Source organism: Cornus florida, unplaced genomic scaffold, assembly GCF_030987335.1.
Source record: "Cornus florida cultivar Cherokee Brave unplaced genomic scaffold, ASM3098733v1 CherokeeBrave_3.0.0_Hap2_Chr05, whole genome shotgun sequence".
Taxonomy (NCBI): Eukaryota; Viridiplantae; Streptophyta; class Magnoliopsida; order Cornales; family Cornaceae; genus Cornus; species Cornus florida.
Genome location: NW_026775575.1, coordinates 118226038 through 118241049, shown reverse-complemented (window position 1 = coordinate 118241049; position 15012 = coordinate 118226038). Strand labels below are relative to the sequence as shown.

General features: G+C 34.8%; 1 protein-coding gene across 2 annotated transcripts; it reads left to right on the top strand.

Annotated features, from left to right (window-relative positions):
• The first annotated feature begins 9260 nt into the window (after window positions 1–9260).
• On the top strand, window positions 9261–14046 carry LOC132309003 (phosphatidylglycerophosphate phosphatase 1, chloroplastic/mitochondrial). Of its 2 annotated transcripts, none has more exons than XM_059807347.1 (5): window positions 9261–10002; window positions 10099–10176; window positions 10436–10509; window positions 10591–10698; window positions 13565–13742. In XM_059807347.1, the coding sequence occupies exons 1-5, from the start codon at window positions 9315–9317 to the stop codon at window positions 13634–13636; spliced, it is 1020 nt and encodes a 339-aa protein (XP_059663330.1). In that variant the 5' UTR covers window positions 9261–9314; the 3' UTR covers window positions 13637–13742. The 2 variants fall into 2 exon arrangements, with proteins under 2 accessions (XP_059663330.1, XP_059663329.1); XM_059807346.1 differs by lacking the exon at window positions 13565–13742 and adding an exon at window positions 13749–14046 and having other exon boundaries at window positions 9263–10002.
• The last annotated feature ends 966 nt before the right edge of the window (window positions 14047–15012 follow it).

Genomic DNA, 15012 nt, shown 5'->3' with positions numbered 1-15012 from the left:
TGGGTAGTTATGTAATTAATAGTTAGAGGGTTATATTTTCAATATTTGCATCATTGTTACTTGTATTTATTTTGTATTGATTATGGTTGATCACAAAGTAAATTCGAAGGCCTTCGTGTGTTTTTAGACAAAATGATTTATTATATATTTATTTATTTAAATTATTATTTTTGTCAAACAAATGTTTTATTGTGATCGAGCCAGAAATAATCAAAGGTACCAAAATAAATATATTAATTAAGTAGTCGGATTGATGGCTTTATTTATCCGATAACTAATTATGCATAGAGGGGTCAAAGTGTAATATTGACTTAGAGGTTATTTATTATTTAATCGGAGTTCAATTAATTTCTTTTAGTGGAGTAGAAATTAATTTATGAATTAATTGAATTGGGTCCATGGACTGGGCCAATTATTAATTCATTGTAGCCAATAAAATAATAGGCCCAATGGATTCCCATTCATAGCCCAACTTGATATTGGAATCATATTAGATTTGAGACATGTGAATTAGAGATTGAGAATGATTTGTTGTTTCCTTTTCTTTATCTTTATGTTGCCTATAAATATACATGGTCTATGTATATTTTTAGGTGTGATTTTTAGAAGAAGGAAAAAGGAATTTATTTTCTCTCTCTAGAAAATTAGGGTTTATATTCTCATCTAATGGAGGCTCTTACAAGCCTAATTTTCCAAGGTTATTCATGGAGGCTTATGAGTGATTCCTAAAGACAAAACAATTACCAAGAAGATGGAGATCCAAGGAGAAGGCATCTTGCTAAGGGATCTACAATAAGTGAGAACATTCACTTTAGAGGAAAGATTTAAAGGTTTACTCAGACCTTTGATGTAAGTATTCAATCCATTAATTGAATGATATATCATATTTTTATTTTTGTATAAAACTTGTCTCTATGTGATGAATCAAGATCTATGAATCAAAATCCCTCGAAAAGTTTTTAAAACTTGCACGTTTCCCAACAGTGGTATCAAAGCATGGTTTGATTCATTACTAGAGATCATGTTTTTATCAAAATTCATCATTCATGGATCCAATTTTGATATGCATATATATTTATTTATTAATGTATGTTGATGTATGAATTAATATATTGATATATATTGATATATAATGATGTATGTATAATTGTGAATGAATGATGATGTATAGTTGGGCCATGGATGAAGCTTATAGGTTAAATAAATGTAATTTTATCTTTGGATGAATGTAATTAAGGCTTTGATTTAGCCGTTTGAAAGTTCAATGATGTAATTTAATTTTTCCCATTGTATTTCAAATTGTAAATTTATTTAAAGCCATGTAATATTCATCAAAGGGTGCTATGAACCTTCAAGAAGGTCCAAGAGGGTTAAATTAGGCTTCAGAAATTTTCTGGGATTTTTTAGAAATTTTTCTGGAATTTTTTAAAGCCTAATTTAATTTCTGGAATTTTTTTAATTAATTTTTGGAAATTTTTCAGCGATTTTACGGCGGCCGGAAAGTTGCCGGCGACGAGGGAAAATAATCCAGTGGAGCAGCGCCCATGGTACACTGAAGAAGATAACCAATTCACAAGCGCGTGAGGTATACGCGCCAAAGCTGATGGCAAAATTGGCATTCTGGCATGTGTAATTCACGCGCCAGAGAAGAACAAGCATTCCGGCGCGTGAGGAACACGCGCCGGACAAAGTCCACGGATCCAGGAGCGTGCAGGTGCGTGACACGCGCCTGCTTCCAACCACACGCGCAGCTCACTCCCACACGCGCGTGGGAGCGCGTGAAAGGCCCTACCACCTCCCTCCAGCGCGTGCATGCGCGTGGGGAAAGTTGTGAGCGCGTGGTAGGCGCGTGGGGGCTCATCCAGGGTGCGTTTGACTGTGTTATTGACTCCTGCAGGTGCGTAGGACATTACAGTGGACCTCCTGGCTTGTTTTAATACTTATTTAGTTTTTAATGTTAAAAGCTAAATCCATTGGCCATTTTATCTGCTTTATCATTTATTTATTTATTTATGTGATATATGTGATGCATGAAATAATTAATTGCTAATTATTATTGTTCATGCATTGGATCCATGATATTTAATTAAAATGACTTGATTTATATTAATTAAATTATGAAAATTAATTGGATTTGATTACTAATTAATTTGAGGGCACTTATAGGGAAAAAAAAAATTTATTTTTGTAAATTATTTTTAAAGTGTGCTTCAAATTAAATATTAGTGAATCGTTGAAAGTCCAAATATTTTCTAAATTTAATTGGATTAAAATCAAGACGTTTTGCATGCATTATATCATGTAAATGAATAAAATGAAAACTCTAATTATGAATGATTAAAAATTGAGTGGGAGCGGGGATTTTTATACATTACCCCATGGCCTTCGTTATTAAAACCATTGTAATTAGATCTTCAAAAATAAGGCCCCACGTATGATTTGAAGAGTCTTAATATTACAAGAATGGTTATCTCATGAAAATAATAATATTAAATGTTCATTGTAATTAGATCTTTAAAAATAAGGCCCTACGCATGATTTAAAGAGTCTAGATTATAATAACAAGATATTTAATGTTTTATTTTTCATTAGAGCATTAATAACGTTATACACTCAATCTAAAATCAATAGTGTTAGCTCCCCAACGGAGTGGTCTATACTAGGTGATTTGAGAAAGGCTAAACACAATCGGGAATCATTTCATATAGATAGACAATGCATTGTCTTAAGAGATATGGAAATGATGGGATTTGTCCGCCAATAGCAATAATGAACTTCGCCAACCGAATAAGTTATTGGCGTATTGGTTATTCGATTTTTCATGCAGTGGTTAAGGGACCCACATACTATTTTAATGGAAGTGCTCGCCTAATAGTAAATGAATCTCAACAATAGTAATAATGAACTCCTCCAACAGGATAAGTTATTGACATATTGATTGGTTGATTTATTATACTATAGAGTTGAGGGACCCGCATTAATTAAAAGGGATTGTTCACCAATAATGATAATGATCTCTTGTTCAATTAAGATTTATTGTATTATGTGGTTAAGAAGCTCATTTTAATTTTAAATATGCATGACAATATTAATAATTCACCTTGCATATTGTATGAATGCATTTATATTCAGATTAATTATGTCTAATCCAGTTTATCTGCTTGCTTACATATTCAATGTAACTGGACCTCATTAATATTGACTGGGAAAGGAACTTAGATATTTTATTCATAACGTAAGGGTACAAATGTATTTACTACTCCTAAACCTAATTCTTTTACTTTAAGATACCCAAGAGAACATTAATACTTTGAATAAGTGAAATAAGGCAAATGAGATGACTTGGTGCAATATTCTAGAGTTTACCTCGAATACGCTCCAAAGCTAACATTTACATTATTCTATTTTCTTCAAGCATCATGTTAAAATTCAATAAGATGTTTTGGTGAGATTAGATAGAGAGTATGCCAAAGTACTATGTCAGACTTGAATAGCATCAAGATATCCTAAGGAACTCCAGTATGAAATCGAATTTTGAAAAATGATTATTTATTATTTAAAAATTAGCTGGAGATCAATAGGGCTGACTTGGGTGGTAAGTTTCAAGTTGACATGATTATTACCTTGTTACCAAACTCATTCGACTATGTTAGAGTGAACTAAATAAGGAATCAGTTTGAGTTCACACTCGCTGATATTCTTATAGAATTGGTAACAGATGAAGGGATAATCAAGAGTATGGGCGTTCCGATCAATCTAACCTAGTCTATACCATCTTCTTCTAGGCCCAAGTGGACGGGCAAAGCAAAGAAGAAGGATGATAATAGGACTAGGCTAGCACAAAACATGTGTATTCAAAAAGGTTAAAGGGAATAAGGCAGTGTATGTTGAGGGCGAAGGAAATTGTTTCTTTTGCCGCTAACTATGACACTAAAGGACCAACTGTCTAAGTAATGACGTGGCATAGGAAAATATATATTTAATCATTGAGCCATGTTATGTGGTTGTATCTATTAATTCCTGATGAATAGATTCTGGAGCCACTAAACATGTTTGCAATTCGTTGCAAGGATTTCAGGAATCCAGAAGCCTCGATGATATGGAATATATTTGTACTTGACCGGATGACAAGGTTGTAGCTAAGTCAGTGGGAGTATTACATCTGAAATTAGAGAGTATAAGGATATTAGTATTAGAGAACTATCTTTATGCACAGAAGTTAGACGCTATCTAATTCTTGTTTCACTTGTGGTTTATAAAAACTGTGTTGTTATTTAGTAAAACTGGTTTTATAAAATTGAATAGATATGCGATTGCTTCTGGTGCATTGAAAGATGGTTAATATACTATAATCACAAACTCTTAAGATTTGCAGGATGTAGAAACTAATGTTGCATCTTCTAGATTGAATGTTAAGAGAAAAATTGTTATTCCTGACTCATTGTATTTTTAGCGTCTATTTTTGGGTTGTAATCAGTCAAAATGAGATTCAAAGATTGGTCAAAGAAGGTTAATTACCTAGTGAGGCAGAGGAGCCTAAACCAAACTTGTGAACCCTGTTTTGAAGGATAGATAACTCTTAGGGCTTAATCAGCCAGATGAAATAGACATAAAGGACAATTGGAGTCGGTACACACTGACACGTGTGGTCTTATGAACATCCAAGCAAGATTACTCACGTTTTGGATAAATTTACCTATTGCGACACAAGTCTTATACTTTTGGTATATTCCGAGAGGGTCAAGACTGATGTGGAGCACAGATTAGGTAAACTTATCAAGACACTTCGATCTGATCGAGGATATGAGTATTTCTTGGGATAGTGCAAAGACTATATGGTCAATAAGGGTATTGTGTACCAGTTTTCCGCAATTGACGCTAAATGCATTTAGGTGTCAAATAGGAATAACAGAATTCCACTTAACATGGTTAGATCTATGATCAGTTATGCCACATTATCTCTTTCATTTAAGAGTTTAGCGTTAATGACATCGATGCGCATTATGAACTGCATTCCATCTTACTCTGTCGCAAGGATACCGTTGAGCTGTGTTTTTGACTAAATCTTAGTTTGAATCACATGCACATATGGGGTAGTCTTGCACATGTGCGCTTGATATGGACAAGTAAGTTGGAAACAGATCATACGCATGATAGATTTGATAGCTACTCTAAAGGTCACTAGGACGGATTATTTTATGATCTCAATAATAAAAGTTGATTGTTTACACTCACTGTTTATCTATAGGAGAATCATATTATGAATCATATACCTAGTAGCATAGTGTTAGAGAATATGGAATGAGTACCAGATGTACCACATATGAACACACTTATTATAATAGAGATTGAGAATAATGAATGAATTCCCTATTGATGCGTCAGCATCATCTAGTACACAGATTCCTGCATCGGTACATTAATGTAGTGGGAGGATTATTATCCAATCCGACAGAATCATGTTTTTAGGTGAGACCATTATGGACATCCCTGTTAAACATGAGTTGGACCCAGTAAGCTACACGGAAGCGTGAACCGATATGGATACAGATCGTTTTGGCGAGTTACTATGAAATCAGAGTTGGAATCTATGTATTCTAATAAATTCTGGGATCTTGTAGAACTTTCTAGTAGGGTGATTCCTATGGAAGGCAAGTTAATCTACAAAAAGATACCAGAAGATTTTTTAGTGAATAAATCATGAGTGTACAAGGGAATGTCATTATTTTTCTGACTCTATATTTATATATGACATCCTACTCATTTAGAATGATGTGGAAGTTTTGTCATAGATAAAGAGGTAGTTGTTCAATTACTTTTAAATGAAGGATTTTTAAGATGTAAGCTATATTCCTAGGATCAAGTTTTTGCAAGATCAGGTTAAAAGGAAAATAGGCTTATCTTAAAAATCCTACATTGGAAAAGTTTTGACCAGGTTTGGTTTGTATAACTCAAAGAATGAGTTCTTGCTTTATTTATATGGATTGCTCTCTCTAGTAAGTAGTTTTCCAAGACTAGCAGAGGAGATTGAGCAAATGAGACTGGAACTATATGCTTTGGCATATGGGAGTCTCATATATGCCATGGTCTATACCAAACAGGACATCTGCTACATAGTAGGGATAGTCAATAGATATCAGTCCAATTCTGGACTTGATAGCTGGTCTGTTGTGAAAAATATTATTAAGTACCTAAGAAGAACCAATGATATCATACTCATTTATGGATGTGATGATATGGTCCTAGTCAGGTATGCTAATTCTGATTTTCAATCAGAAGTAGATACTATGAGGTTCATGACTTAGTGTATGTTCACTTAATGAAAGGGAAATCAGTTGGTAGATTGTTAAGCAGATTTCAATTGCTGACTCAAACCTGCAGGTGGAATATATTGCAGCCTTAAAGGCGGCAAAGGAAGCCTATTGGTTTGATCTCACTGATTTAGAGGTTGTGGAGTATACTAGCCTGCCTATTGAGCTATGTTGCGATAATAGTGCAGAAGTAGTCCAAACCAATGACCCAAGGTTCTATAGAGGAACAAGATACACTGAGAGGAAGAATCATGTTCTACATGATATTGTCCGGCAAGAAAATGTACTTGTAGCTAGAACATTGCATTGAAACACAACTTTGTTGATCCATTATCAAAGGTGTCATTGATCAATCATCATCTGGATAACATTGGAGTTAGGTGCAATTTGAATTGGCTATGAGGGCAAGTGGGAGTTGTTGGGATTTATATGCCCTGGTATAGCAAATTCCTGTTTAGATTAAAGTAACATATGTTCCTGACGTTTCTGAAATATTTATGTTTTATACAATTGGTGAATTCAATGTATTATATTTCGATTCATTATAGAATTAATAGTGTCCATTTGATTACAAGAAATATTTATATATATGTATGTGATGGCAATCAATGCATGATATATAAATAGTAATCATAAATGGTTCATAGTCGGTAATTATGGATGAACTCATAATTAATTAAGATTTGAACTGGATCCGCGTTAGGTTGAGATATATTGCGAGAGCCGTCGTATGCAATTGCTCCCTATCACCGTCATGGCATTTGACTCTTAAGCATGAGAAAATTATAGACTCTTTTATTAATTAATAATTACTTTGATTTGTTCGGCGGATTTTTCGGGATCCTTAGACCGATACTTTGGGTAGTTATGTAATTAATAGTTAGAGGGTTATATTTTCAATATTTGCATCATTGTTACTTGTATTTATTTTGTATTGATTATGGTTGATCACAAAGTAAATTCGAAGGCCTTCGTGTGTTTTTAGACAAAATGATTTATTATATATTTATTTATTTAAATTATTATTTTTGTCAAACAAATATTTTATTGTGATCGAGCCAGAAATAATCAAAGGTACCAAAATAAATATATTAATTAAGTAGTCGAATTGATGGCTTTATTTATCCGATAACTAATTTTGCATAGAGGGGTCAAAGTGTAATATTGACTTAGAGGTCATTTATTATTTAATTGGAGCTCAATTAATTTCTTTTAGTGGAGTAGAAATTAATTTATGAATTAATTGAATTGGGTCCATGGACCGGGCTAATTATTAATTCATTGTATCCAATAAAATAATAGGCCCAATGGATTCCCATTCATAGCCCAACTTGATATTGGAATCATATTAGATTTGAGACATGTGAATTAGAGATTGAGAAGGATTTGTTGTTTCCTTTTCTTTATCTTTATGTTGCCTATAAATATACATGGTCTATGTATATTTTTAGGTGTGATTTTTAGAAGAAGGAAAAAGGAATTTATTTTCTCTCTCTAGAAAATTAGGGTTTATATTCTCATCTAATGGAGGCTCCCACAAGCCTAGTTTTTCAAGGTCATTCATGGAGGCTTATGAGTGATTCCTAAAGGCAAAACAATTACCAAGAAGATGGAGATCCAAGGAGAAGGCATCTTGCTAAGGGATCTACAATAAGTGAGAACATTTACTTTAGAGGAAAGATTTAAAGGTTTACTCAGACTTTTGATGTAAGTATTCAATCAATTAATTGAATGATACATCATATTTTTATTTTTGTATAAAACTTGTCTCTATGTGATGAATCAAGATCTATGAATCAAAATCCCTTGAAAAGTTTTTAAAACTTGCACGTTTCCCAACACCCATTTCTCCACCATCCGAGCTCTCTGCCATCGATCCTTCTGAGCATCGCTGCGAGTTATTCACGGACACCTCCGGCGAGTTTGAACAGGCCAGAAAGGACTCAGACGGCACTGCGAAGATAGAAGAGGTGGTAGTGCACAGCGGCGATGGTGGATGCCGTTGGGAATTTGGGGCGTTGTACTTCGAATCGGCAAGTACACGGGACAGCGAGGCACAACATGGAGAGACGTCGGTGATGGCGGTTCGCAATCACGGTTCTGGCAGCGTTAAGGGACGGCGAGCAAAGTCCGATCCTCGGACCAGAGAGGATTCCGGCGAGTGAGTAAAAGGGGACTCGGCGTTGATGGATCTGGCCGGCGGTGGTGACAAGGTTGGTTCGCAGTGTGATGTCAACGATGGTTGGAGCTTGGAAGACTGTTACCTTGGTGGGATTGAAAGGTAGCGTTGCTTGGCAAAGAGGTGGAGGAACGGTGAGGGGCAGTGGGTCTAGACGACAGGGTGGGGTGGTGGTAGTGTTGAGAAATTGGGTTTGGGTTGGCAAAAAAACTTGATGGGTATTTTTAAAAAAAAAAAAAAAACTGGGGTTGGCTTTACGACGAGGATGACTAGATGAGTGGTGATTGTGGAAGTTTTGGGTGATTGATGGGTGGAGGAGCAGTGCCGGTTTGGTTGAAGGTGGTGGTTGTTATGGACTTAAATAGTGTATCTATATATATATATATATATATAGAGGAGAGAGAGAGAGAGAGATAGGGGGGTTTTTTGTCTTTTAAGATTATATATATTTTATATTAAAAATTTGAGGGTAAAATGGTCAATTAGCAGGTAAAAAGTAAATTAGGGTGTAAGTGAAATACTAAATCACTAATTCACATATAAGTGAAAATTAAAACCAAAATCTTCATCTACCTGGAATATGACCCAACCTCAGGAGGTCTTAGTGTAATTTACCCAAAGAAATATTGATGTCAAGGAAAAAGAGCATAAGATTTTTAAAAAGTTTCATTTGAGTGTAATTAGACCAAATTTTAGGAGAGATTAGTATTTTTATTTTATTTTATAAATAAGGTTTAAAACTCTTTCAAAAATAAAATAAAATAGTAGGGATTGGGTGGTGAGTAAGTAAAGTAGTACTAAATAGAAAAAGCAAATTGGAAAGAATGCTGCAGTCCAACTCGTGTTCTTCGTGGCACGTCGCCTGCTATCATTGTCCCATCTCTGCACAAATTCAAGTTCACTACCCCCACAAATTCAATAATCTTCTTCTTCCCCACAAGAGGACAATCAATGCCTCTTCTTCGCCTTCCAAGAGAATTCATACCCACTTCACCAGAAACAACAACTGTTTCCTAACCCTCACAGCAACAAACAGTTGCAGTAAAGACCAGAAGAAGAAGAAAGATTCACACCCACATCAAAATCATGCATTTTTAGAGCATTTGTACTCTTCCACTGATACCAACAAGCAAACCCAATTCATACGAAACCAAGAAGCTAAAGAAGAAACGTCCCAAGAGTTCCACAACAGGGAGGCCATTTCAACAAACATGTGGTGGGCAGACTTGAAAGCAGCCTTAGGCCAGAGAATTAACTTGGAGGGCATTGTCTCTTCGGTCGCTGTGGTGGCCAGGGACCGCCATTTGGCGCTTCCCCACATCTCTGTGCCCGATATTAGCTACATTGATTGGCCTGAATTGAAGGCAAAGGGTTTTCAAGGTGTCGTCTTTGACAAGGACAACACCATTACTGTTCCTTACTCCTTAACTTTGTGGCCTCCTCTTCGCTCTTCTCTCGAACGGTGTAAATCCGTGTTTGGTAATGAAATTGCCGTGTTTAGCAACTCTGCAGGTAATTCTGATCCCACTCTTTTATTTTAGTGTTGCTTTTGTTATCATTTGTGGTGGTGGTGGTGTTAATGTCATCTGTTCTTACCTTTTGTATTAGGGCTTAATGAATATGATCCTGATGGTTGGAAAGCGAGAGCTCTCGAGGGTGCAATTGGAATTCAAGTAATAAGGCATGGTGAGTCTTTATTTCTCAATTTGACCTTTTATTTTGCTTGTAAAATTGCATAGCCTGCAACTATTTTAGATATACTTTTATCTCCATCTCTCTCTCTACACATAGATATATATATGTAGATACTTGTGCTTAAATTGGATCTAATAGTTTACATTTTTGTCTCAAGTTCTTTGTTTAAATAACAGTATACTATTACTGTATGCCGACTATGGAAGTTTTAACCTAAACTGATTTTGTGAGTGTGTTTCTGAAATTTTAGGGGTGAAGAAGCCAGCTGGAACAGCTGAAGAAATTGAGAAGCACTTTGGTTTTGAATCCTCAAGACTTATCATGGTAGATAAGAAGAAAAGCTCATACAGTGTGTTTTGTTTATGATTTTCAATTAGGTGAAGAAATTGATTATGCTTGTGGCAGGTGGGTGATCGGCCCTTCACAGACATTGTTTATGGTAACCGAAATGGTTTTCTAACTGTTTTAACTGAGCCACTGAGTCTTGCTGAGGAGCCTTTCATCGTTAAGCAGGTTGGTCATCCTTAACTTTATTTTCCTTTTATGAAGCATAGATAACTTTATCCGGCTGATTTGGGATGTTGTAAGGGTAGATTGGCTTTTTACTTGACTTTGATTTTATTTGTAGAAAGTAGTTGCCTTCCACTCGAATCCTCATTCTCAATTTCCATTCATGATAAACTGAGCTTTTACTATTCTCAATTCCCACTCATGATAAATTGAGCTTTTACCATTCTCAATTCCCATGCATGATAAATTGAGCTTTTACCATTTATACTATGGAGTTGACTTTATGGATAATATCCTGATAATGTGTGTATATAATGTTTTCCAAAAGTTAGTTCTGTTCCAATAATCAAATTATCTAATTCATTTATTATCCTTCATAGTTTTCATCCATTGCTTGGTAAAGCAACTTGGTCTAAGAATTCTGTCACATGATTAAGAGGAATCGATAAAGTGCCGTCCTTGCATTAGTTCATTTGAACCATAAAAAAAGGGAAGGAACATTACAAAAAATAAGAAAAAAGGTAAGCACATTGAAGAACATTGAAAATGGATAGAAGGAATATTTGGAATGCCTGTACCACTGAATTAACATCCTGCACCATTTCTTGCCATAAATCCTTGTCAACTCCCAGCTGTAACAACAACGACACGCACGAAAAAAAAACCATTCCACCATTTTACATGAGTCAAGGTCCTAGTTGATGGAGAACAAGGCATGACTCATGAGCTAGAAGCATATATGACCCGCACTTATCATTGGAGAAGGGGAAAAGAAAGATAGAATTAGGAATTGTAGTAAATTAGTAGTTTTTATTTATGCTTATGGTTATTTTTAGAAATGCTTTAATTTTAGGGATATTTTAGTCTTTATTGTTTTAGGGTTTGTTTATGTTTTGCCTATATAGAGGCTACGATGTAAACAACCCAATCAGCTTTGGATTATTGAATAATATTATGAGTTTGAAGAACTCTCCTTCCGCGTCTTCTTCTCCCTCGGGTTCTTGCTTTTCTCAATTTCTCGGTCTTTCCAGCCTACCCCCTTCATTCTATCTTCTCATCCCCTTTGTCTAGTCTCATCTCATCTTCTCATTCTCATCCCCCTTCGTTCTTTCTGGTTCACATCTAAGCACTATTTGTCCTGTATTACTAGTATACCAAATAAATGATGATCCCTATTGAGCAACCTGACATGAAGGAAGGTAGAACCAGCTGCCCCATGAAATTTAACAGAAATTTCATATTCTATTTAATTTGAACTCCATATATAACCATGCACTGTAAAATGTCAATTTAGATGACCCAATACCTAATATTTAGTTCAGGACATTATTTCAGCATGGGACAAAATACTATGTGCTACTGCTGGAAGAGGAAAAGATGATACTTCTTGACACCTGCTAACCTGTCCAAAACTTAGATTTATCCATGTTATAAAATTTGGTCTCTACATTTGAACATGAATAATATATTTTGTGCAAATTGCTGGACATTTTGTGGCATGTCTTGGACACTGAAACGTGGCCTTTTTGTTATAGAATTTTAAAATATATATGTAGGAAAAATATAATAAAGATTTCAAATACTTGGACCAATTTTTAGGAAGTGATAGATAGCGACAGCAAATTATGTCAAATTTGGTTGCAAGTTTGTGCCAATGTAACATTGTGCTCATTTTTCTCTTGTGAGGCTGAATATTAAGAACTAGGAATTTGATGTTTGATGAATTCATAATACGGAGTAAATGATTGTTCATCATTCTATATATAGGATGCAGTTATCTCAGTTCCTTTTATCTAACCCCTCAATTATAAGAAAGGTTTCTTTTTGATGGTGCTGACCTTGAAACTTGATGGACGCCATCACTATTAAGCAACAAATGAATTTGCATTTGGTTACATCCAGATTCCTACAGCTTCTCTACACTCATAGCCCTCTCTCCGGAAGACTAACCTCTAGTTCTAGCACAAGATTTGCCTCCACCACTTTCCTCCACATGCTCTCTATGTCCACAATGTATCTCAAGACCACTCTACATAGGCTTTATTTTCTCCTCCCTATTTCGTTAGCACAGATACAAACTTGTCGGTGGAGAATTTTGTAGTAGTAGGAGGTTTTTCAATTTGAATAGCACAGATTCATGATTTTTTCCAAAAACTTTGGCAACATCTGTGAGATATTGTCGAAATTGTCCCATTATTGTAAATACCACTAGCATATTGATATATCAGTTTTTTTACTGTTAATGTAAATCATCTTTGACAAGCTCTGCTACCATTTGGTATACTGGCAAATTGACAATGTTGACATTAACTGATTTCGTTGTGTCAGACACATTGACGAAGTGTTAGGCAAGACTCCCAAAAATTACTGGATTACCATGTTGTTGTTGTCGTCATCATCATCCTTGCGTTAATCCCATATGAGTAGGGTCAGCCACATGAACTCTCTCTCTCCAAGCTTTTCTATTACATGCCAATTCACCTACTAGTCTTCCTCGTTTGATTGACACATTACCAAACGATCTAAGTTTACTCTCTCAAATTTTCTAATTGGATTGCCATGTGCATTTTGCATATTACAAGTTTGTGTGTTTCATGTTTTGTCGTCTCCTGGAATTGAATTTGGGAACCTGAAATGGATCCATCTTATTATCTACTAGACTACTTTTTGTTGCGAAAAAGTGGTTAAAGGGCTTCATGTAATGACAGCATTGAAGTCCTGTAAGTTATAATCTATTGGTGAAGAGTCCAATATTATGCAATATTTTCATTATTTACATATGGCATATATTCTATAATGAATGATGGTGCATTCAGAACCCGGATACTCTGTTGTACCTATTCCTTACTGTACTTTTTGGTCGGTTCAGATCAGAATGATGGTGCATTCAAAAGGCGTATTATTTGGTTTCTTGCAGTGCAAATGGGGTCGATTTATGTAAAACTCATGAACAACAAATAATAATACGGCTTTTGATTCCTGCTCTTAATGTATTGAAGGGTTTGTTTTCCCCCCCAAAATTGGACTTGTGTGATGAGAAAAAATGATTACAGGTGAGGAAACTGGAAGTTGCCCTTGTGAAAAGATGGTCTAGGAGAGGGTTGAAGCGAACCAGTCACAGGCTGCTGCCAAATGTCACGCAGTGTGTGAAAGATCCACCACATCTGTAAGAAATTAGTATCTTTGTAGCCCATCAACAGTCCTTTTTGTTATATCATAAACGTATTCATGAGCACTGCATGAAAATAAATTTGTTTGTTGATAGTGAATTTTGTTGACTTGATCAAAGCATAGTTGAATACTCAGATTGGTAAGAAACAGAATACAGAAGCAAAGAAATTTGTATGTAAACCATCATGCCACATATCAATCTGTAGTTTCCTCTCAGGGTACCTTGCTACATATTTCATGGTGCAGATTTGTAGTTGAGCTTCCAATTATAATGGTACTATAATCATTTAAATTTGTTCAAACTGCGGGAAAATAAAAATAATATAAAACCCTTCAACTATCTATCTGCATTCGCACTTATCAAAAAAAAAAAAATCTATCTGCATTTGCATGCAACCCTATGAACTTCAAAAATTTGCCCGGAATTATAAAATATTTGCAAATAACCCCTTCCCAACATTTAGCAGTTAGTGTAGTAATAAAATTGCATAACTGCCCATACAAAATAGGAATGAAAAAAAAAAATTAAAAAAAGTTAAAAATTGATTTTGAAATGAAAAAATTATTGAAAATTAAGCTAAAACTGAAGGATGCATTCGTACTAATTTGATCTATTTCGCCATGTTTGAGTCCCAAAAAATAAATCATTTAATATATTTTTGTCCGAAAGAAATTTAATTTACATAAAAGAACACAATTGTCACAAATGTATAATGATAATAGTGACTAGCGAGGTAGAATGGGATAGAAAATAAACTAACCTTAAAATGAATCTAATCTAGGTGCACTAGTTACAGAGATGCATAAATCAGTTTACTTGTCCGGATCTAGATATATATATATTTTTGATAAATGGATCTAGATATATTTTTCATCATCTTAAACAATTAAGCATTAAGTTGAGTAAGCTTCAGTCATAAATATGCTTGTTTATTTATGGCCACTTGAAGCTGGTAAATTAGAACTTGGAAAATTCTTTAGCTTTGGTTTCTACTTATCATATTAAACCTTTAGATATATAATGTTTACTTAAAATGCTAAATAGGTGGAGAGAGAAATCATTGCAATAAAATTTAATTAGTTACCACCATACAAATCTTAATGGATAGAACTCTTCTCATGTTGGAGCGAAATCATACCATTATA

Coding starts and splice junctions, on each gene's coding strand:
- LOC132309003 (XM_059807346.1), top strand. CDS start 9,315: ATGCTGCAGTCCAACTCGTGTTCTTCGTGGCACGTCGCCTGCTATCAT. Junction 10,003..10,098: donor CGTGTTTAGCAACTCTGCAG/GTAATTCTGATC, acceptor CTTTTGTATTAG/GGCTTAATGAATATGATCCT. Junction 10,510..10,590: donor AATCCTCAAGACTTATCATG/GTAGATAAGAAG, acceptor TGCTTGTGGCAG/GTGGGTGATCGGCCCTTCAC.